The 23,019-nt window shown below is 35.8% G+C and overlaps 3 protein-coding genes across 4 annotated transcripts; 1 reads left to right on the forward strand and 2 right to left on the reverse strand.

Annotated features, from left to right (window-relative positions):
* Positions 1-1,044: 1,044 nt before the first annotated feature.
* On the reverse strand, positions 1,045-7,855 carry LOC18605577 (pectin acetylesterase 9-like). The gene is made up of 14 exons (XM_018117507.2): positions 7,475-7,855; positions 7,118-7,389; positions 6,922-7,004; positions 5,731-5,860; positions 3,907-3,986; positions 3,552-3,638; positions 3,229-3,353; positions 3,091-3,151; positions 2,488-2,544; positions 2,327-2,404; positions 2,107-2,212; positions 1,780-1,928; positions 1,369-1,479; positions 1,045-1,281 (listed from the first exon to the last, which is right to left on the reverse strand). Exons 2-14 carry the CDS (start codon positions 7,257-7,259, stop codon positions 1,270-1,272), a joined length of 1,221 nt encoding a protein of 406 aa, XP_017972996.2. The 5' UTR covers positions 7,260-7,389; positions 7,475-7,855; the 3' UTR covers positions 1,045-1,269.
* A 1,603-nt stretch (positions 7,856-9,458) lies between these two features.
* On the reverse strand, positions 9,459-13,210 carry LOC18605578 (pectin acetylesterase 9-like). The gene is made up of 13 exons (XM_018117502.2): positions 13,001-13,210; positions 12,712-12,794; positions 12,368-12,497; positions 12,202-12,281; positions 11,850-11,936; positions 11,638-11,759; positions 11,490-11,550; positions 11,191-11,247; positions 11,023-11,100; positions 10,810-10,915; positions 10,398-10,546; positions 10,053-10,163; positions 9,459-9,652 (listed from the first exon to the last, which is right to left on the reverse strand). The coding sequence occupies exons 1-13, from the start codon at positions 13,131-13,133 to the stop codon at positions 9,524-9,526; spliced, it is 1,326 nt and encodes a 441-aa protein (XP_017972991.2). The 5' UTR covers positions 13,134-13,210; the 3' UTR covers positions 9,459-9,523.
* A 2,142-nt stretch (positions 13,211-15,352) lies between these two features.
* SPPL1 (SIGNAL PEPTIDE PEPTIDASE-LIKE 1) lies at positions 15,353-22,789 on the forward strand. Of its 2 annotated transcripts, none has more exons than XM_007038650.3 (5): positions 15,353-15,488; positions 16,133-16,264; positions 20,661-21,600; positions 22,028-22,228; positions 22,460-22,789. In XM_007038650.3, the coding sequence occupies exons 3-5, from the start codon at positions 20,803-20,805 to the stop codon at positions 22,574-22,576; spliced, it is 1,116 nt and encodes a 371-aa protein (XP_007038712.1). In that variant the 5' UTR covers positions 15,353-15,488; positions 16,133-16,264; positions 20,661-20,802; the 3' UTR covers positions 22,577-22,789. The 2 variants fall into 2 exon arrangements, with proteins under 2 accessions (XP_007038712.1, XP_017973004.1); XM_018117515.2 differs by lacking the exon at positions 15,353-15,488 and adding an exon at positions 15,561-15,699.
* Positions 22,790-23,019: the final 230 nt, after the last annotated feature.

Here is a 23,019-nt window from a genome sequence, read left to right on the forward strand (position 1 = left end):
CTATTCCGGGCAGAGAAGATGGCGTATGGGCCCATTTGGATTCCTGGCTTGAAGGAAAATTTCGCCACCTTTGTTAAAGGCGATTGGTGAAAGTGTGAGTTTCCGATACGGCCCTACCTGTGTTAGCTTTGCTGTTGCGTTGAATCTCCATTGAGGAGTTGTTTAAAAGCTTAATATTCCCAACTATTTTAAGTTTTAACTGACAATGCCAGGTCAGAAATCTTACCGATATGTAATGTAGCGAATATGTCCTCCCAGCTTGTTTCATAGATATTTCTATTAAGTATATAAAATGAGCTACATGCTGGCTGACAAGTCAAAAAAAAATACAGAAAGTATTTTTAAATTTATCAAGAATATTATGATCATTTCCTGGATTGATCCTTATGGATTTTTTAAAATTGAAGGGCATCGTACGTCGAGGTTTTCTCCTTTCCATTTTTGAGGACATTTCTGATGTTTCAAATTTTTTAAGGATATAGAGAGAACCGGGGAGAGAGGAGGGTTTCACGCCGACGCCGTTGGACCAGTCCTTTGGTCGGATCTGACCTGGCAAGGAGATAAGATAGGGAAAGCCGAGGATGCCCCCTCACTAGATTGGCGGTGGCCGGAGCTAACCTAGCTCCAAACTCCACCGCGAAGTTGGGAGGGCTAGATTTGGTCCTATCCCCGTTGCCCCAGGCCCTTGGTTGACAGTGGAGGAAGAGGGTGAAGAAGAGAGTAGTAAAAAAAAAGATAGAAGATTGTTTTTATTCTAAAAATAAAATTATCCTAAAATATATAAAAATATTTATATTTAAAAAAAAAAACTGAAATTGTAATAAATAAAATTTGTCCTGCTGTAACGCACGGGTATCTATTTAGTTTTAGACAAAGTATAATGCAAAATAAAAAAAGAATATTTATTGTGAATACAGTCTTTTGATTTACAAATTACGACCTCTATTCAAAACTTTTCGAAAAAACTCGGATCTTTCTACGGTTCTGCTATCCTGCTATTTCTTCTCAGCATCCTGATCAAAAGGCTAATATTTTCTCTATAAATTTGTTAAAAAATGAATGTAAATCAATTGGACTTCTTATTGATTCTTTTGATGAATTGGGAAAAATCATCTATAATTGATTCTGGTGTAATGGCGTTTTAAAATATATTTAACCTATGACTATCTATACTTCCTTTCAGCATCCCCTCTCTTGTTAAAAGGTTACCTGCGGACCAGCTTCAACGCGTTGGCGAACAAGAAGAATTTGTCATTACAAAAGAATCATCTATCTTAAACCCTGCAAATACATTTCAATAGCAACAAGAATGTTTTTTAATCAAATGGCTGTGTCAGAAATACTGGTAGCCATAATTAAGGACGTTACCTGAGGCGACGGTATTAGGTTGTGGCAAGTGGTATCACAAGGATACGGGCAATCAATCTCTTTTGTTACTCTTCTGCTAAAGTACCAATCACCAACTGCTTCTGCAATAGTCTGTAATGACATTTTCAGGTTTCCTCATGAACGAAAAGAGGTAAATAGATACATATATATATCATCAAGTTTCAAGTTTCTAAACATCTCTTTTACCAAAACTAGTTCATATTTTACAGCTGAGAACATATGCAATGCTCAGACTGTAATTAGAATAAAGTATGATTTACTAGCGGGTTCAATACTTAGTCCTGGTGTTCACCCAAAAAAGGGTTCTTGTTACTAAAGCAGCATAGGAATGAAAGCCAGCTCAAAAACCTGGATTTTAGAGTGGCTGAGAAGACTGGCTTAGGTAGTTACCTTATTGTGTATTCTTGGAGAATCAACAGCAAACCATGTGTCCTGTGACTCACTTTGGCAATGAGCAAAGCATGAATTTATAAACATCCCCCCTCTACTTGAATTTTTGTAGAATGAGTAAAGAGCTGTAAGCATATCCTGCCTCAAACCTGGAAAAAGATTTGGATTCTAGCATCAATTGATTATGAGAAATCATAGCTCACATTCCTCCACCCAAAACACATTCGTTACAAAAAAATCTTTAGCATATATAGGAACTGACCACATGAAAATAATCTAAAAGAGATAACCAACTAATCAGCAGATATGAGGGCACCAAAGACCAACCTTGCAATACATTGATCTGACTTGCATTGCATGCTGCTGGATTAAGCTTGCAACGATTCCAACGTCCATGCAAATCAGCAGAAGGTGGAACCAGACTATGATGAAACTGTTGGGGAGAAACAAAATGATTAAAATTATGGTCATACTATGCCAGAACATTCACTTGAACTACAGAGTGAATAATATTGAATTTATAAACAATTAAAGCAAGGAAATCTACCTGGAATACATCATAAGCTGAGTTCAAGATAAAATACGGCGTTGTGATATATTTCAAAGCATACTGGGGAAAGAAACACTACAGAAAAAGAAGTTAAATACCATAGCTGTAAGCAAAAGGAAGTCATTCTTGGGTCGATAGGAGCATCGCAGAGATTATACCAGCTTTTGGTTGTTGATCGACATTGTGCAATTTGGATTTAGATTTTCCTCTATCCCCTGTCATTTACATTTCCTTTATGTCAATAGAGTTTTATATTCAAACAACACTATAACTACTTTTACATTCTTAGATAAATATTCACTTTAATCATTCACAATTTCTGAAGTACTTCCGTCAAGTTACAGCTAGATCGTGTATCAGTAAGTTTATAATTAATGTAATATATGCAGAAAATGTTGAGCCATTCAATGCTGAGGCAATTGAATTCAAATTGACAATTTGAAATTTGGGGCTCCAGAGTGGGATAGTTTCTTGCCAACTTGCATGTTACCCTTTTTCCGTTCTCCCTTTTTAATCAATTTGATTTGAAGATTATTGAAATGATATTATTGCAACACATTAACCTTAATACAATGACTAATGTCAATTTTAAGGTGTACTTATAAATTCTCCTGTTTGTCCAATGCAGAATATACAGCATTACATATACAGTTTCCTAGTTTACATATCGCCAGAGATTAAGATACAAGCAAATAACCAAAAGTTTAAATCATTTTATTACATTGGACAATCACAATTTAAGTCATGGATAAAATAAGTACCTGTAGAGCAACTAGATCATGATAGAAGGACCTCATAGTGTAATTCAAACTTATGTCTTGTCTGCAAAATGAACACCAAATTAAGGATGCAACATTGGGAAATAGAAGATTGTGACTGCAGAGGACAATGAAACTTACTCATCCAGAAAAAATCCAGCATCACTTAAACATTTCACACTGGCATTGCTTGGTAAAATCTTTGTGAAGTTGTCACAGTGCAGAAAGGTTGCTAGACCCCCGGCAGAGCAACCTGAAAGCAATGCCTAGAGCAAAGAAAGAGCCAATGATATGAAGTATTGCTCAAGTTCACATAAAAATATTACAACTGACGAATGCAGATCACATTTCAATTAGAAGATCGTCTTCTTAGAAGAAATACACATGTATATATGACGATGACAAAATACACAACTTATACATAGGAAGTGAAATATGCAAATTTCTACTAAATGTGAACATACCTTGCGTGCACTTGCCAACCCTTTAGGTAAAAGGTCACGGATAATCGCTTCCCAAATTTTCTGCCCTCTGAAATAAAGCAATGACGTCTGTTCATTTCAGAAGCATACACATGGAAAGAAATCAGTAAAAGAGCCAGTTCATGGTCTTTCCCAGTATACAGCTTATAAGTTATAACAACCCCTTAATGTGAAGGAGTCTTCCTTCCAGATTGTACCTTTCAGTGCCATAGTTGCTACAAGGACTTCACCATTCGTGCATCTTAAATGGCATTTTGAGTTTCAGATCATATAGTGAAAAATATGATTTAAAAAGAAAAAGTACACTGCATGGCAAAAGGCAAAGATAAGAAGTTACCCCGTTGTCAAACTTGCTATCTCCTGAAAATGAGGCTCCATCACAATATCTCAGCTTCACACGGTTCCAGTTGTAAAAATCTGATTGTAATGAGAATTTCATGATTACTCCAATGATAAAGAAAAGAAATGACATTATCTTGTAAGGAGAAGGAATCTCTAAATACATTTTTCCTCATCATAGTGATACGAAATAAATTCTCTCTTCAACGATTCATTCGATCAACCCACCAAAAGCATTCTTCAATCCATGATTTTTGAAAATCCTCGAAATAATATGCTCACCCAAAAGAGAGCAGACCATATTTATGATCAGAAAAAGGGCGTTGATTGTTGCTTAATTTGCAAAACAAATTTTTGTGATCAAGTAACAATTCCACCTCCTTATTCAGACCATCATTGAATTCTCTAACCCTTCATCAGTCAAGGAAACTAAACTTGACTGTCCAAATTAGAGAAAGAAAGTAGAAAGCAATTCCCCTAATTAATTACAAGTTTATTCTCGGGGTGTCAAAAGCATAAATAGGAAGATTTGGTTCAGTCCAAAGTTCTTAAGATCTCACCTTCCCTTACTAGTTACTCCAATCATATCTTTAAATAGTAGAGGTTTTACCCCATTGTTATGTTCTTTAAAGATACACAAACACGACTCTAAATCATCAAAGAGAGTAACCATTTAATCCACATAAATTTTTGCCTTCCTGTGAACATATGCACAAATTTATAATCTCATAATACTATTTAGAAATTCGGTTTGGCTTCAAATCATGTTTTATGTTGATGCAGCATATTCTTGTAGAACCCCTACATTCCTTTTCAAGGGAACTAGTCAACTAGGAAAGTTATTCTTTCTGGCGACACAGAGCTAGGGGATGCATGTGACTTCCCTCCTTTGCTTACCAACTCCAGCTAAGGACATGTCTACTTCAGGCAAGGAACAGCCGCCGCTTTTCCCATTTTTCACAATAATCTAACTGTTGGAATGACATTTTATCAACATATGAGGTGATAGTATGATGTCAAAAGGATCATGAAAAAGAAGCAAGATTCCAAAACGTAACCAAACCAAGAGAAATCAGTCTGCCTTCTTTGTACCCATCGAATTGATACTTGGTCACAATTTAGGACAAGAAATAGTCCTCGAATGGGGCAAACAAGCAAGGTTATATATGTAATTTGCAACGCCCCAAGACAACAAGCTTAGAAACGAATGAAATAAAGCCTGGCAGAGAAGCTAATGGTGCCGGGATCCAGAACTTAAAAAAAGCATGGAGCATCAGCTGCTGCTTAGCCGTGACCTATTAATCACGTGAAGGCGACCACAACGATAGCAAGGAACATGGACACGTCTACAGGATTGCCCCTTTTCAAACAAAAGGATTAATACTTACAAGATTTCCTGTACTAAACAATAGTGGTTGGTCGAGTAAAATAATATCCGGCGAAATTAATGATGAAGTTGTTTGCTGCATGGATATTGACCAGTGGAATACCAACAGAACCAACTAATAATGTACCTTTACTCTGTCTGTTTTCTTTGATACATCTACACGAGTAGGACAGAATACCAAGAACATAAAGTTAAAATCCCATTAATCAATCATAATTTTCTCGTTAATTTCCATCGAGCTTAGGGATGGTGATATTCCAAAACCATCCATTTCACATTTATTTCGGACTCTGACCGAACTCTTGTAAATTTAAATCTTGCAGAGTTGAAAATTTTTCCCCCTACACAGTAACTGTGCAATGTAAAGTTTGGGGCTTAAATAGACCCAGATTTAACCAATCTGGGCAGTAAAATGGAGTAAGATGTGAAATGAACCTGGATTGAGGGAGTCGTTGTCGCTTAAGATGCCAGAGAAGACTTCGAACTTGTTCATGTAACGAGTCGATCCACGGCGCGTATTTGCTCTCTCCAGGCATGATGGTATATCATTACACCACCCACCACCCTGTTAAAAGATGATCATATAAATGGAATGAAAATTTAAGAATCATAATTAACAACCTCAAGTATATGGGACCCCACTGACATAACGACACTGACCGGGCGACCATTCCATTAGTCTTGTGATCATTTACAAAGGCCAATGAGGATCTTTCCTTAGTTTCGACGCTTGGGCCGCTTGAATAGACTCTTTATTCTTCTTTTGTATGTAACTTTAATTCGTTTATGGGACCCATAAAACAGCTATTTTACTATGCTTCTTTCTTTTCTTTTCTTTTTTTCACTTGTTTATCTAGAAATTGCTTGAAATTACAACATGAAAGACTTGATTTTTATTGTTAGATGCGAACTTCACTGACTCCAGTATTTCAAAAATGAAACATTTAAATCATCATGAACACAAAAGGTTCGATCACGTTAGCATGTGAAATGACAAGATCCTATCTTATCGTTATAATTTCATAATTTTGACTATTATGACCTGAATGTTATGACTGTTCATGAAATCTAAGCAATAAACAATCAAGAACTTAAAATTAAGATAATAACATATGACTAGTATTTTTTTAGTTATAACATATGATTGCTAAGTAGTCTGACATGCAATGTGGTAATCATTTTTTTTTAGTAAAACTTTACCCATTGCATGCAATTAATACACCTTCTGAATTATACTAGGCAGATCGTAAGGGCAGTGAAAATAACACTAGTAGTAGCCCGGCTGTATCCCTTTTTTAGTTTATTTTGAAAGTCGCCAATGGAATGATTTCACTGACAAAGTTGACCTATAATAGACTACCACATCACCACTTCACGCAGGTGGTCCGTGGTCCACGTTCAGAAAAAAAAACAGTGAAAATGCACGAGACCCTATGTTTCAGAAAAAGTGCCAACCGATGTCGTTTTGAATTCCAATGCATCCAATCATTATACCGTTTCCCACCAAAACATTTTGGTTTTTGGATTTTGGCTAGCCACCGGGTAAATCATCTTATTACTCCTATGATCTTATTTTAAAAAATAAAAAATAAATTCTAATAAAATCAGTAATTAACTAGTAATTACCTCAAACTGTAAAATCCAGTTGTTTGCTCCAGCGCCGAATCCTCTGTGCAGATGATACGCGGGCAAACTTCCATCCAGACAAACTGCCAAAATTGAAAATTCAAAAAATAAAACATTTACTACTACAAAACAAAAAAACTTAAAAAAAAAAAAAACCCCTCCGAGTAAAAGCTTAAATGAGAATTGAAAAGCTTACCGGCGCCGTACGCGATGGCGTTTCGAACCAGAGTCATACCAACCAGGAGTTGCTCCTGCGAGTAAATGCACCATGGAGCGAAAGCAAGAGAAAGCAGTAAACTCAGCATTATCTCTATATTCATCATCATCTTCACGTTCATTTTCGAAGAGCTGTGGTTCTCATCGAACTAATAAAGAGACAAAAAACTGAAAAATCTCTCGTTCTCGCACTTTATTGTTGATAACGGAGAGAAAAAGAATTCCCGCGAAGAAACAGATCTGTTACTAAACCTGCAGGAATAGACAGAGGAGAGATTATATAAATAGCGAGACAGAAAAAGAGGCCATTAACGTACGTAGAGTTAAGAGTATTTACAATTATTGCCACGTTCATTAAATGTGCTCTGGATTCTTTTGGGCTAAATCAGAGAAAAAGAACACCGATGTCTCCATCAGACAAAAAAAAAACAAGCCAATAGCTGTAATACTCCCGGAAATGAATGGACGAAGGAAACTTCAACATAATCACGTTTCTTTTCATAAAACGAATACTATTTCTATTTTTCCCTCCATTGACAAAAAAGGAATCAATATTCTTATTTTTCCTTAGCCCGGAAAAAAACAAAAGAAAAGAAAGAGAAGAGGGGACAGTGAAGGATAAAAGTGAGAGTAGATTTGGCAAGGAATTTCGTTTTGTTGCTTGCTGAATTTGGAGAGAAGAGAGAGGAAAGGGGGGTCGATACGCGAATGTTGATGGGCTTACATTTGGTTTGCTTTGGTTTGTTGTTTCTCTTTTGTTGTTGGGACCTACTTTGCTGACTTATGAGGGTTGGTAAGTGAGCAATCCTGATCCACTGCTGAGCTATGGATTGATCCTTTTCCTCTTTGAGTTTTAAAAGTCCAAGCTAAGCTTTTGCCTTTTGGTTAGTTAGGTTCTTGGCCACTAATATTCCAGGGGTCCCCTTATGGTTGATCTTTCCATTGATAATCCTCGAGTAATTTGCCCGCGACCAGCGCTTTATACTCTCTAAAAACGTTATGTGGAATATTCAATGTAGTTGAGATGATAGTACGACGACATTGGGTTCAATTTCCGTGACGATTTGGTATTTTAAGATTGAAGATCAGACTAATCGAGTTCTCCTTTTCTAGTAATTTAGAAATTTTTATTTGACAGAAAACCAACGAGTTCAAGTATCAGCATCTCCACGCAATCATGATCTACATTACATTTTACGTCAAATCCGCAAGTGTTTTGCTCTTTTGAAACTACCCTTACTCGAATGAAGCAGAAAATATGAACAAATAACTTGGAACTCGGATACGTGCCAAGATTTATTGACATTAAAAGAGTAAAACAAGAATAATAACCAAAAAAAAGAGATAAATGTATGGAGTTCAATAAATGAGCAGAGTAGAAAGGTATGAAGCCAGGAAATTAAAGTTGTCAACTTTGCTTTAAGTGAAAGAAATTTTAAGATCCCGGGTTGGAAGGGTAGTTGTTATTGGTCACAAAAGGCCATCTAAATTCATTTACTGATGATTCAGTGCATATTGTTTACAAAGATGTTTACAAGGCAGTAAAGGATAGAACGGAAGCATCACTTTCCTTTTATGCATTGTTAGAGGGAGAGGCTTACAGATCAGCATTTGGGCAAGTTTTAATTGCCAGATCTGGTTCATTTTAGGCACATGAACTTCACATGCATCATTTATCTGAAGGACCAAAATACAACTAGTTTCCTCTCCCACATGCATTAATTTTGATTGAGTTGGAGCGGTTGAAGATATATAAGATATTCTAATCATTGATTCCCTTAGGCAACCCCAACAAATTTTGAGCCTATTAATGTTTATCCTTTCGTCTGGTTAGATAATATTGAAAAACTTGCAATGATTATGATATATCATTTTCAATTCGCACTTTAGTTTTTGGTGAAATTTTGAGTTTTGTGGTCCTTGACATCTAAGTGGGGAATTTGGTGCTTCTCTTTTGTTTTTTCTTTTAGCCTTTTTTCCTTGCAATGCCACAAATTCACTAGTTCACATAATTTGCAATAAGATGAATTGGATGAACATCCAACGGATGATCTACCAAATCTCTGATTCATCATTTTTGTTTTAATCTTAGGCAAAGTAGCAGTTCGAATTTCACAACAACTTAAAATCACTTATTGAAATCAATCATAAACGAAATGATTTGCTCCAAGACAATTGTGAAAGGATGGGTTGGTTTAGGTAGGAAAAGATATTTTGATTCTTCTCTGTTCACTTTTGGTTACATAACAATGAACTTTTTTTATTTTTTTGAAAAATAGTTACATAACAATGAACTTATTCTCCCTAAAAAATGCCAGATACTAAAATCACTTATCGAATCAACTTTTCTATTCCTGTAAGAGGGTCAAAGAATAACAATATAAAATCAAAGGCATAAGGGTAACAGCAAAACCACTAAGATCATTGAGTACTTGCTCCAAATCCTGTCACGGGAACCAGCTTTTGAAGTCAAGGTTTTGTTGCCAACTGAACCACATTTTGCACAGTCCGTACCCTGTAAGGCAATTTGGCTCAGCAAGCAAATTACATTTAGCATAAGCTCTTCTAATTCGCTAAGGTCTCTTCTGATCAAATGTTGCGAGGGACGTAAATCAATGAATGGTATATCGACCTTTTTGACGTAGTGTATTAAAGCATGTATGACTACTTGTGCAAGTCTAATAAAATCTGCTGACATATTCTAATCCAATAGTTCCTTTTAGCATCCTCCTCAATAAGAAGCCACCAAAAAGGTTCAACTCTTTGAGAACAGGGGAAGCTTGTAATTGTCTTTTTCGACTTATTTATGAATCATCAATGAAATCTGCAATGTTTGCACTTCAGACTTCAGTCACAACATGTACTCCCATTCCTTGACATACTATTACAATTATTCGGATTCCTAAGAGAAATACCTGAGGCACTGGCATTAGGTTGTGGCACGTTGTGTCACAAGGATATTCACAATCAATCTCCTTTGCTTCTCTTCTGGTGAAGTACCAATCACCAACTACTTCAGCAATGGTCTGTAAAAGGTAGTAATAACAACATTATTCACACTCAGGCATCTAAGTTAAAAAAAAAGTAATTAAAATCTAGAAAGACTATTCTATATCGAATTTCAAAGTTGTTGTAGTCACACCGAACAATAGCATATATATTAGCATTAGTGACTCAAGTGACATCAGAAATCAGAAATCCGGCATGTAAATCCAGATCTTATAGATGACAGAGAATGAAAGCTATAGACAAATAGTTACCTTATTGTGTATTCTTGGAGAATTAACGGCAAACCATGATTCTTGTGCATCACTTTGGCAATGGGCAAAGCATGAATTTATGAAAGTTCCCCCTCTATGTGAATCTTTAAGAAAGAAATTCAATGCTTCAAGCATGTCACGCCTGAAACCTGCCCAAAAGCAAAGTCCAAGGAACATTAAGGAATCAGTCAGCAGGTATAGTTACCGTTACCAACACATTAATTAAGGAATCAGATTTTCTTATTTGGACAAGAACAATCACAGGAACAGCCTATTTCTGTTGCCAAGGAAACTGCCATCCCAACAACACCCCCAGAGATATCTAAATTATTTGAATAGATAGGAAATGGGATGTCTAATAGACTAATAGTAATAAAAGAATTAATTACTGAAGTAAAAATAAAGAACGAACCTTGCAATATAGCTATCTGGTCCGCACTGCATGCTGCTGGATCATGCTTGCAGTGTTTCCATTTTCCTTCAACATCAGCAGAAGGTGGCACCAAAAATCGATGAAACTATGTAACATATAAAGTTACACTCACATTATATTATTACAACTTTAACTGTACTTCGAATTCCAAAACAATCCCTTGAGAGTTAGTGGAGATGGAGGAAATTTTACTTGGACTACGTCGTAAGCAGAGTTCAAGACAAAAAATGGAGTTGTGATATATTTCAAGGCATAGTGTGGAAAGAAGCACTGCAGAGAAACATGTTAAAAACCAGGTTATCACAAAAGTATTCAAACATTTATGGGCCAAGATCTGAAAGCACTCAAAGAACATCATACCAGTTTAGGATAGTTCATGGACTTGGTGCATTTGGGATCAAGATTTTGCTCTACTCCCTGTTATCCACACTTTACACATGTGAATAGAGCAAGGGATGATAATACATATGCAGATTGCAGAGAAAATTCTTCTGCCAGAAGCTCCTTGTTCATATCAAAGACACAGTACATGTCTAAAATGGTAAACTATTTATGTTTGTGCGTTTTTAAATGAAAATCCGTTTTATTTCGTCACTGCAATATTTAATTACTGTTCCTTAGGCAAAAAATAGTACTGCTTTCTAAGTTAAAATTTGTACCTGAAGAGAAACTATATCTTCAAAGATAGACCTTACGGTGTGGTTCAAACTTACATCTCTTCTGTGAAATGAAAGGCTAATTATGTGAAATCTGAAAGCAAAAGACCAATACTGCAGGCCATCAAACTTAAGAACCGTGAAAACTTACTCGTCCAGGAGAAAACCAGCATCACTCAAGCATTTCACACTAGCATTCGGTAACATCCTGGTGAAGTTGTCACAATGCAGAAAGGTCGCCAGACCCCCAGCTGAGCAACCTGCTAGCAAAGCCTAAAGAGAAGTAGGATAAGAATTCAGAACTTTGATAAATTCATTCATAAGGGGAGGGATATCAAATAAGTTCATTAAGTGTAAGCTTACCATATGTGCATTTGCCAAGCCTTGGGGTAGAAGATCAAGAATGATTGCTTCCCATATTTTTTGCCCTCTGAAGTAAAGCAACGATGTCTGTCGTTCATTTACAATGATGCCATGGAAAGAATCAGTTTAAGAGCAGGACTGATCAAGTTCTTCCTCTGTAAAGCTATTCTAACATGAACATTATTTCTCCTATCAGAATTACTTAAATTCAACGAGCTAAAATGCTGCATGCCCCTGTAACAGCTTTGATTTGGATTCTCTAGCAATCTTGGATATTGTCAATCATAGACCATACAGCTACCTTAAAGGAACAATTGCAAAGGTAAAATAGAAGGAGCCAAAGTCAAGATACCCCATTAGCAAACTTGCCATCTCCAGCAAATGAGGCTCCATCACAATATCTCAGCCTCACTCGGTTCCAATTGTAAAAATCTGGTTCATGATTGCAGTTTGGTTGGTCAGTCTTTTTGTTTTATTAAAGCTAAAACCTCGATGGTTATGTGAAGGAAGACGAGCACCTGGATTGAGGGAGGCGTTGTTACTTAAGATACCGGAAAAAATTGCCCACTTGTTCATGTGATTTGTTGATCCGTAGCTCGTTTTGGCTCTGTCCAAGCATTGCTCTCTGTGTCCGCACCACCCACCTCCCTAATTGAGATTATAATGAAATAAACAAAAACTTTTAAATTAGACCTACTAATCTCAACTGGTTAGCATTTAGGAACCAAGTAATTACAAATTTGACATTTAACATAAATTACGTAAAGTTCAAAGTTTGAACTGCTGACGTGGTGAGTTGACATTGGAGAATACGGTGCTTTCTGCTTTTTGTTTGCTGTTGCCTATAATTGTGCAACATTACCTCAAAGAACAAAATCCAATTGTTTGCTCCATTGCCGAATCCTCTGTGTAGATGATACGCTGGCAGGCTCCCATCTAAGCAAACTAAGTAACAAGGAAAAAGTAACAAAACAAAACTATTTGATTAATTTTTTTTAAATTAAAAAATGAGAATTTAAACTTTACTTTTTAAATAAAAAAATTATACATTAATTAATGAATTAAATATTCGAATATTATTATTTGATTAAAGTTAACAGTAAAATAAATAACTAAAAGACTTAATACTTTTAAATTTTTTTGAGTCTTACAGGCACCAAGAGCAGGAGCGTTTCGAACCAGAGTCATCCGAACAAGGAGCCGCTCCTGCGAGTATGCGCACCATGGCGCGCAAGCCAACAAAACCAGTATGCTCGCTACAGCAGCTATATTCATTAGCTTCATGTTTATTCCTTACAGAGCTTTGTTTCTCTTTGAAATGGAAACATGATAGTATGAATAGTATGCTCTGTTTATAGTTGTTTCTGTTCTTTCTTCTATTATTTGATTGAAAATCGCGAGAAAATAAATTCAAGGAATCAGAATCTGTTGAACCATGGATTGATTGTCGGAGTTAAATGATGAAGTAGACTTCCAGCAAATAAATTATTGCTAACGACTCCAGCACGATAAACAAAAAGGTACACATCAGGCAAAAGACTTTGATTTCCCGTTTCTTTTTCCAGGATTTTAATATAATCATATCATGCAAAAAAAAAAAAAAAAGACATGTATCAATCATTTTATGAATTTGTCAAAGTTAAATGTGTGAAATAAATAATCCGTACTGTTCGTAAAGGCGACGACAGGTACTGGGTTTGGGGGAGATGCCAAGTGCCAACGCATCAAACTTTTGGAAGATGTTATTGGGTTTATCGTAAATATCCAAATTTAGACCTTGCAGTATGGGTTGCAGCGTGAAATTTGGGCAAGTAAAGGGGCCGACCAGAACCAGCCTAATCACTGAGGAGAACTGGGCCTGTTCGGACGTCAGCCGAGTCGATGAGTACAGCAAAGCACATGCGTTACACGTGGACAGCAACAAGCTTCACCAAGTTAATGTGCCTCTCTCGTTCTCGTATTCTTTGTCGTGACAATCTGCAATGACCAGTCATGTTGTCTCTTCGGGTCAACGTGACATGATTACTGACTGGACTCATACTTTATTATTGCCAGGAAAATCACTCATCAGAGGGACCACGGGAAAATGTTAACAAAATTTGTTTAGATGATATTTATAAAAAAATAAATTATTAAAATGACATTTATGAAAAAAAAATATTAAAGAGTGTTTAATTACATTTATTAAGGTGATACAGAAATAATTTTGTATAATGTGCATTCTTTAATTTAATGAAAATAGTACATTAAATAAAATATTTTACAAAATAATATTTTAACTAACTTTACTAAGTACATATTGACATTTGTTAATTAGACCACTACAAAAACATAATGATTAATTGCCTAGGACATTTTATACATATGAGTTAGGTAAAATAATTTAAGTGATTTCTGATTGAATTTTTTAGATTGAATTAGTTTCACTTGATTCCTAACATTAAACTTAATAACTTCATTCGCATAATAGTATAGACATAAATGAATATATAATCGATGATATCTTGTTTATAAAATAAGATACGATTTTTAATTAGAGTTTTCTCTCTCTTTTATTTACTAAAATCAGAGTTTTAAGTACTTTTTAGGCCTTGTGGCTTCCAGTCAAAACAATTGAGAATTTTGGCGGCAAAAATTAGAGAACTTTGGTTTTCTTTTGTAAAATGACGTGGGGCATAAATTTTTTTTAAATTGCGAGGAATTCTGAAATTACAACCTGAGAGCAAGATTGGCGAAAAAGACAATCGCTGATGTTTCATGGACGCTAGACACAACAGCATAAAGGGTAAAGATGAAACTCACTCTTTTTATTTGATTGAAAAACCGTTAAAGTTTGTAGAGGACCATCTGTAGGGACGGATGAAATAATGATTTATAATTAAAACTTTAGTATAAATTTTATTTTATTTTTGGTCACTTGATTATCAAAGATATGATTAACGTACTAAAGCGTCGATTTGAGGCCCCTTGCAACCATATTTGACTGTTGGAGGTATTAGTCAGCTATTACCACCGAAGGATGATGGTAACAGAGGAAGTTTACAAAAAGAGAAAGAGTGAGGTGGATAAGGAAGAGAAAAAAAATGAAAAACTTTTATATATTACGATTAAGTTTTATTATATAGAAGGTTGTAATTTCAAAAAATAATTAAAAATATTTTTGTCGAATTTATACATGACTTGACAAGTAGTAAGAGATTTAAGTAGGGAAGATGAGAATGCATGAAATCAGTATGGACAGATGGCCCGACAAGTATAGTTGCTTTCTTGACAGTTGTTGGGTAACACCATCTTTTCATCTCATTATATATTTTTCACATTTTTTTAGTTATTGGGTTGGTGGAAGCATATATAACTATATAATGTATGAGTGTTGCTATTTTATCCTATAGTTCAATAATTGACTATTTATAACTCCTTCACAATATATTTTACCTTGGTTCTGTCAGGCCCGAACATCCGGAGCTCGAATACTAAAAACTTTTGGGCCAAATGGGCCAGAGCTAAAGGGGCGTTGGGCTTTCGGACTGAACCGGCTTGCCTGTGCGGGTCAATTGCGCTGGCTACCTATGGAAAGGAATCACAAACCCAATTTCCCAATTTCTTCTTTTACTCAGCATCAGATCTCCGTCTCAACAGGTATTTCTCCTTCCTCTCTAAGCCCTCTCACTTCTTCTTGTTCTTGATTGCTTGGGGAACAAAGTTCAAAGCCGAAAACGGAAACTTTTCTGTTAGATTGCTTTAGTTCTTAGTAAGATGAAAGACTAAGCTCGACTATTGAGTAGCTTTAGCTGGTTTCATCAAGTGAAGAGGATTTTAGTTGTGTTTACTAACTGCTGTGTTTTGGTTGGTGGGTTTTTTAGATGATAGTGATTTTGGCTGTTCATAGTTGATTTCTGTAATAAGCTTAAATTTTGATATTTTGTTCTGTATATTTAATGATTTTTTTAATTCCATTTTGAAAGTTTACGCGTTAGGTTTAAAGACCATTTTTCATTTCACTGGAAGTAAAAAAAAATTTCATATTACATAATTATAGATTTTGGTCTTGAGACATTTTGAGTATGCACCTGTGTTTTGTTTTGGATTATCTGTTGATGCTAATTTATCTTGTGAAATTTGAGAGGTTTATGAAGGAAAGAACCAAAAATTAAGGGTTTGAGTCCTAAGTTAAGATCATTTGTATTTTTCAATCCTTTTTAAAACAGGAGTTTGATCAGAGTGATTGTGTGATCTGGATTTGAAAGATTATTAAAATGCAGTTTCAATGTTGTCTTTTTCAGGTTGAATGTGATCTGGTGTTACTTAAGCTGGCGGGGCTACCAAGCAGCCAAATACTGGCCTCTTTTTAGGATTGAAAGGACCCCATTCTAACCAAGAAGGAGTTGGCTCTGCATCCCTCTAATTGAAACAGAGTAAGTAGATTCTATACTGATTCAGTTTTATGTAGAGTAATAGTAATTGATTATAAGTAATATCTTTTATTGAAAAAGAGAAAGGGAAAGCTGCATAAGGAAGAAAGTGACAATTCCTTTCAATTGCCATGTTAGGTCTGTTGTTATCTGTAATTATCCTTTGAGAAGGGCTTGTTTTAGCCTGGACTTTTAGCGAGCTGCATCCTCTTTTATAGTTGGTATTTTCTTAGTGGAAGGCACAGTCCTGATTTCTCTATTTTAGAAAATTAGCAGAAGAATCCATTTCACAAGGAACTTGATCAGGGAAGTAAATGAAAGTAAATAAAACTTATTTAAATGATAATATGGGTGCTTCCAGGTGATCGAACAAAACCAACAGAATCGTCAGTAAGACCTACAATGTCAGTATCTTTATGATGAGAAGTCTAAATAAATTTATACTACAACTTCAGCAATTTAACTTAATAGTCAACTCATTAATCAAGTATCAAACTAGCAGAGGCTTATCAACTTTTCCATCCATATCCCCACTGAGATAAATAACAGTTTCATTATTCAAACTGACAGGTTTATCTATAAACCCAAATAATAGCAAAATACAGATAGAGATATAATAGTCTAAAGTAATCAAGTTCAGATGGCACGAAGAAGCGAGCACTTACATGGGTAGCTACCTGGTCCATATCTTCATCCTTACTTACATTATCATCAGGAGTCATGACCTCACCAGAATCATTCAAATCATAAGCACTTTCATTGAAGGGAAACATTGGGGCAACACCAGTGGAGGGGGCACAAATGATGAAGTTGTGAATAAAATAGAATTGCAATTTGAGATAGATAAAAGGTAAGCAGATATGCTTTTCTATGTGTCAGTTAAAGTCTACAGCATAAATGACATCTTCTCCAGCCTGTGTTATCTTATAAACAGTACCATCCAATAGATTTCCAGCAAGATGAGGAGCATTCACAGTTCCCTCTCCTTTTCTTATGAAGATTGTAATGGAAACAAAACAATACATTAAGTAGGTGACATTTAACCTGAGGGATCTAAGGGGCTGTGCAGTGACATCTTCCAAATAGACAATGTCCACTCCACCTACATACAATACTAGGTCATGCAACATTAATTCCCTTGAGCTTTTTCTGATGAATAAAAATCGAACTCAAAATAGGCCATGTAGAAATTGAGATGATTACTCGCAAAAAGTTCACCAGACAAATAATAATTTTGGGAGTGAGTTAGTTGAGTCATCTTCTGAAAACTCTGATAGTTGTTGCAATTGAGAGATAGCAAAACATGTCAACATAAAAATTTTAACTACAAAACATAGGCAATTTTTTTACTATAAATTGAGAAGTTTAGCTTTAAGCTTTAGATGTAATCAACTATGGCCACGCCATCAATTAATACCAAGTAATAGCCCCCATTTCTAAAACTTGTTGAAGGGAAATATAATTCTGACTTAGTAAACTTAAAAAATAAACACATGGATATCATAATCTGACACAAGCATCCCAAGAGTCTGTTTCAAAGTTTCGAACTTTTGTGCCTTAGTGTCCCTCATGCTTTCGGGGCAAAAATCTATCCATAAAGGTTTGTGTGAACTCTTCCCAATTAAGTGGAGCAAAACTGGGAGGTCTGCTACACTTGAGCGTAGCAAACCAAATTTGCAATACCTCCATCAATCTGAAACTCTTTAGTTCAATTGCCCGACGGCTAGAACAGCCTAGTATTGTGCAAATCTTATCCATCTCAACTAAAATACTTGCAAATCTTTGCCTGGATTGGTACCATTGAAAGCTGGGGGCCTCAATTTCATAAAATCACTCAAGGTCACCATAACTTTCCTCCAATCCATCTCCTCATAGGGTTGATAATCCAGATCTTCAGAGTTGAAGCCCATTATCTCTTCGGGGTATTGCATCCATTGTCTCATAAACTCCACAAGCTCCTGAGCCAACCTTCATAATCTAGCCGCCAATTCCACCAGGGTGGTAGTGGGTACCATAGGATGTTTGCCTCCAGTGTCCTCTAAACTGGTATTGGCTCGCCTCTCATTGGAACTTTGACTGTTGGGCGGCTTGGCAGCTTGACCTCTAGGCCTACCTCTCCCACGGCTTCGAGGAGTGGAAGCATGTGGTCTAGTCGCAATGACATCTGGGGCATGAACCCTCTAGTTTCCCTCGAGGTGGTTTGCGTTCTAGGTGGCATCTCGTACCTAGAAGGCAGCAATCACCCTTCAATTTCACATCAAAATTATTAGTAAAGGTGACGTACTAAGAGTTGGGAGTTCGTGCAGCCCCTTATTCATGATACATGTTGCAGTCAAGAATTTTGGATAAGACTCTACAATAATCTCGACATTCTGTTGATAGACTCGAGAATTCCTAAGACTCTTCTAACCCTAGGGCTTTAATACCAAGCTTGTAATGACCCTCTCCTATGGCCGTTTTCGGCGTACAAGTCATGTGGGCAAGCCCACACAGTTCGCCAAGTCTTTTCAACTATGTTTATCTTACTAATTAATTTCTTTTCTTTATTTCACTGCATTTTGCTTCATTTATTTCCATAACATAGTTATGGGCTTGCTGAGCTGTGTGGGCTTGCCCCCATGACTTGTGCGCCGGTAACGGCCGTAGGAGTGGATCTCACGCTTGGGAGGGAGATGGATAAAACTTTCACCTTACTGGAGAGATATTGATCGTACATAGTGAGAAGACCTAATCTGTAAACCAGTTCCATGGAATAAATGGAATTGGAGGGTCCAAATTGTTTCATGGCATACGGGGAGCCAAGGTGAAGTGTGTTTGGATGCGAGAACACCGCATGTATCCTCAAAGCTACCTTGCAAAACCAGCCATAGTCAATTTTTTTCTCTAGAGAGTGATTAATAGGCATTGGTGAAAGTGGAATAAGAAGAAAAAAACATTATTTGGTAGAGTTAAAAAATAAAAAGAAGATGAAAATTATATTATTTTATCGTTATAATACCCTTTGTAACTTAAGATAAATTTTTAAATGTAATAATAATGGACAATCTTGTAAATATGTAACACTTGACGCACTCCTCTCTCATTTTCTTTCCTCTAATTTTTTTAATTTGGAATTGTTTGTTTTTTAAATAAAGATGAAAAATGATAAATTCTTCTATTTTATATCTTCTCACAATTCTATCGTACCAAGTACTAGTAAAATAATTTTCTTTCCACTTTTTCACCCATCCCCTTTCATCCTCTCACTGTCTACTTTATCTCGCAAAGCATAGCTCTTATCGTCCTCTTTTCAAGCAAATTAAATCCCAAAATAACATTGATAAAAGTACAAAAAAGATCCAAATCAGGGCCTTTCCATAAATTAAGTTAAAATCACTATTTCTTAGCCCAATGTAAAAAGGAAACCTTATTGATCAATCTCTCAAAATATCTCCTCCATCACTTTCCCCTTTTTAGTCCCTGTAATTTATTTACTTCCACTTTTCCTTTTGCTTCTTATCATCACTCATCGCCTGTATGTAGACCAAATTTTAGTTGTATATTATTTTGTTAGAATATGTATATGAATTTAATTTATTTTATTACTATTACTAAGCCCTAGATCAAATTTTAGCACTTTTCTGGAGTTATGTTTGCAGGATATTGTTGTGCACCTAATGACAATTTTGCATTTCATCTTAACTTTCTTTGTTTGTTGAGATTTTGATTTATACTGTGAAATTAAATTTGAGGTAATTTTATGTACATTGATTAAATGAGACGGGAAATGAAAGTTTTGACTGTTTTTTGTTTGGTTTTGTTTTTGAATGAAATGAAATTCTTAATTGAAAGTAACTGAGCTAAGCAGTGCGTTTAGGCCCAGTGGACTTGGGGCTTTCTGTAATTAGAAAAATATTGGAATTATAATCAACTTTATAGCTTTATGTCTTTAGGATAGGTGTTTAGTTAATTTTTTGTTTTGGATTTTAGGTTGTTTGGCAGAATATTTTTGTTCCTGTATCTGTTTGGCTGTTGAGATTTATATGCAAGTCAGAGGAAAACAACATTGCGAAAAGGATTAAATGGAAAATGGGGATGCTAAGATTATGCAGACTAGAGAAATGGGTAGCTCATGGTTTGATTTTGAAAGATATCCAAATCTGGAATCCTTTTTCTAGCTCACCTTTGTTCGATATTTTTTTATATATTTAAATTAAAAGTGCCCATTAAAGAATTTTTATTTTGAATGTGTATCTCTGCAATGAAATTGGATATTTGATCTTTCGTTTGGTATTTTTCTGGAAAACATGATAAGTATATTATTTTTAGGGCAGATTCATTTTCCTTAATCTAGCTACTGATGGTTTCTCTTGTATTTTACATGTTCTAATATTTCTTGTTTGACATAATTGTTTTGCAGGTTGCATGGATTTCTCTGCTTAAAGTGTTCAGTAGAGAAATAGTGCAACTTTGATTTGGAGCTTCATCCTGTGTTGTATCTGATTTATGTGCATAAAAGACAAATTTGAGATAATTTATCCACAAGAGTTGTGTGCTTAGTTATGGAATCATTGTGGAAGCTTTTATATTTACTTGAGCCTGCCCCTGTTACTCTCATGGTTACAGCAGTGGCTGTGACATTTGGATCTGCATTTCGTGCTCTGAATTATGGGAAAGAAATGGAGCGGAATCGTGACTTGTCAGAAGCATCAATTACTTTAGATAGGTCCCAAGCACTAATGATTCCAGTAATGAGCTCTTGTAGCTTGCTTTTGATGTTTTACCTGTTTTCTTCTGTCTCACAACTCCTGACTGCATTCACAGCTGTTGCCTCTGTTTCATCCCTTTTCTTCTGTCTATACCCACATGTTGCCTATTTGAAATCACAATTTGGTTTGGCTGACCCATATGTGTCTCGGTGCTGTTCAAAGTCATTCACCAGAATACAAGGGTTATTACTGTTGGCATGCTTTGTTACAGTTGCTGCTTGGCTTGTTTCAGGGCATTGGATATTGAACAATTTGTTAGGTATCTCCATCTGTATCGCATTTGTTAGTCATGTGCGCCTTCCAAACATCAAAATATGTGCGATGCTTCTTGTATGTTTGTTCGTGTATGACATATTTTGGGTTTTCTTCTCTGAAAGATTTTTCGGGGCTAATGTCATGGTATCGGTAGCAACACAGCAAGCATCAAACCCTGTTCACACAGTTGCTAATAGTTTGAGTCTTCCCGGCTTACAATTGATTACAAAGAAGCTAGAGTTGCCTGTAAAGATTGTTTTTCCAAGGAATTTGTTGGGTGGTGCATCACCTGGTGGGAGCACAGCAGACTTCATGATGCTTGGTCTTGGTGACATGGTATGAAAACCCTTCTCCTCAGTATGGAGAAAGTAATATTTTTCAGCTTTCTTACCAGACCAATATTTGTTAGTATCTATCAAGGTATCCTTAAATCTTCTGTTTCATTGCTAGCTTGAAAAGCCTATTCTCATTGCCCCTGCTGCTTGACATGATTGCTATTAGATGAATGAACAAACATGTCCTTGCAAACAATTTTGGTGTGCAAATGACACTTGCACAAGGAATATCATTGTTTTGTACTTATAGACCAATTATATTATTCTTTTCAAATTATTTGTTTGTAGAGACAAGCACTCGAACCTATGCGTGTGACTTATTGAGAGTAACAAGTGGCATTGTTTACCAGTTCTACTTTACTGCTCTGGCTAATGTCATCTTTTTCTTTTTATTAGAGGTTTTGATTAAATTTTTTATGTTCATGTAGGCCATTCCTGCCATGCTTCTAGCATTAGTCCTTTGTTTTGATCATCGAAAGAGTAGGGAAACAGTAAATCTTTTAGATTTACATTCCTCAAAGGGCCACAAATACATATGGTATGCGCTTCCTGGGTATGCTATTGGACTAGTGACTGCTCTAGCAGCTGGCATTTTGACCCACTCACCTCAACCTGCTCTTCTTTATCTGGTATTTTGTTATCACAGTTTTATTCAAGTTTATTTGTTCTCTTTATATTTAGCCTGATTTTCTTTTGGAAATATGATGCAGTCTTTGAGATAGTTCATATTCTTGTTGTTCACTTGGTCAAAATAAAGATGAGGGAAGCTGTTAATGAATTTTATAGCATTTTGGGTTCCTTGCAGATCTGTTGCACTTCAATAACCGTTTTAGCTTATATTCTCAATCTTTTAAATGTAGGTACCTTCGACATTGGGACCTGTAATTTTCATCTCCTGGTTAAGGAAGGAACTAGTTGAATTATGGGAAGGAACCATGCTAAACCTCAATGAGAAGGCAAGACAAATAGAAGTCTGAGCCATCTCTTCATATGATCCAAGGCCACATAAGGGCATGCATAGCCATTTGGTTGTATATTCCTTTGAAAAGTATAGTATATCAAGAATTCAATGTTTTACTTTGTTGAATCCAACTTTGATTATGAAATATTCCCCCAATGGAAGGCAGAAAGCAAACTTGGTGAGCCAAGCTGTAGCATATTGCAAGAGCAATTATTTACTTTATGATGCTTTCTGGTTTGCCATTTTTGCTCGATAAAGTATAGTATTATTATTTAGTTTTTGGGTTAGAGTACCATATTTGATCAACTACTCATATGCAGAAGCAAGAGACTAATCCTCCTCGGGTCAGAAATCAACTTCCTAAATGTATTTAAATTGCTTAGGGGCAAAATAAGAAGAAAAACACTTCAAAGAACATAATGGATGATGTCTTGATTAATAGTTAATCTATACCCCTAG

The sequence above is a fragment of the Theobroma cacao genome, chromosome 3, assembly GCF_053813885.1.
Source record: "Theobroma cacao isolate CCN51 chromosome 3, ASM5381388v1, whole genome shotgun sequence".
NCBI classification, from domain to species: domain Eukaryota; kingdom Viridiplantae; phylum Streptophyta; class Magnoliopsida; order Malvales; family Malvaceae; genus Theobroma; species Theobroma cacao.

What these genes read in the sequence shown, in the direction of transcription:
- LOC18605577 (XM_018117507.2), bottom strand. Translation starts at nt 7,259, where the DNA reads ATGAACGTGAAGATGATGATGAATATAGAGATAATGCTGAGTTTACTG. An exon ending in ACTGGATTTTACAGTTTGAG is followed by an intron (nt 5,861 to 6,921) that starts GTAATTACTAGT and finishes ATCTTTTAACAG; the next exon opens with GGTGGTGGGTGGTGTAATGA. An exon ending in ATAGCAAGTTTGACAACGGG is followed by an intron (nt 3,639 to 3,906) that starts GTAACTTCTTAT and finishes TGAAATGAACAG; the next exon opens with ACGTCATTGCTTTATTTCAG.
- LOC18605578 (XM_018117502.2), bottom strand. Translation starts at nt 13,133, where the DNA reads ATGAAGCTAATGAATATAGCTGCTGTAGCGAGCATACTGGTTTTGTTG. An exon ending in GCTGGTTTTCTCCTGGACGA is followed by an intron (nt 11,551 to 11,637) that starts GTAAGTTTTCAC and finishes TTCATTTCACAG; the next exon opens with AAGAGATGTAAGTTTGAACC. An exon ending in AAGATATAGTTTCTCTTCAG is followed by an intron (nt 11,248 to 11,489) that starts GTACAAATTTTA and finishes TGTGGATAACAG; the next exon opens with GGAGTAGAGCAAAATCTTGA.
- SPPL1 (XM_007038650.3), top strand. Translation starts at nt 20,803, where the DNA reads ATGGAATCATTGTGGAAGCTTTTATATTTACTTGAGCCTGCCCCTGTT. An exon ending in TGCTTGGTCTTGGTGACATG is followed by an intron (nt 21,601 to 22,027) that starts GTATGAAAACCC and finishes ATGTTCATGTAG; the next exon opens with GCCATTCCTGCCATGCTTCT. An exon ending in AACCTGCTCTTCTTTATCTG is followed by an intron (nt 22,229 to 22,459) that starts GTATTTTGTTAT and finishes TTTTAAATGTAG; the next exon opens with GTACCTTCGACATTGGGACC.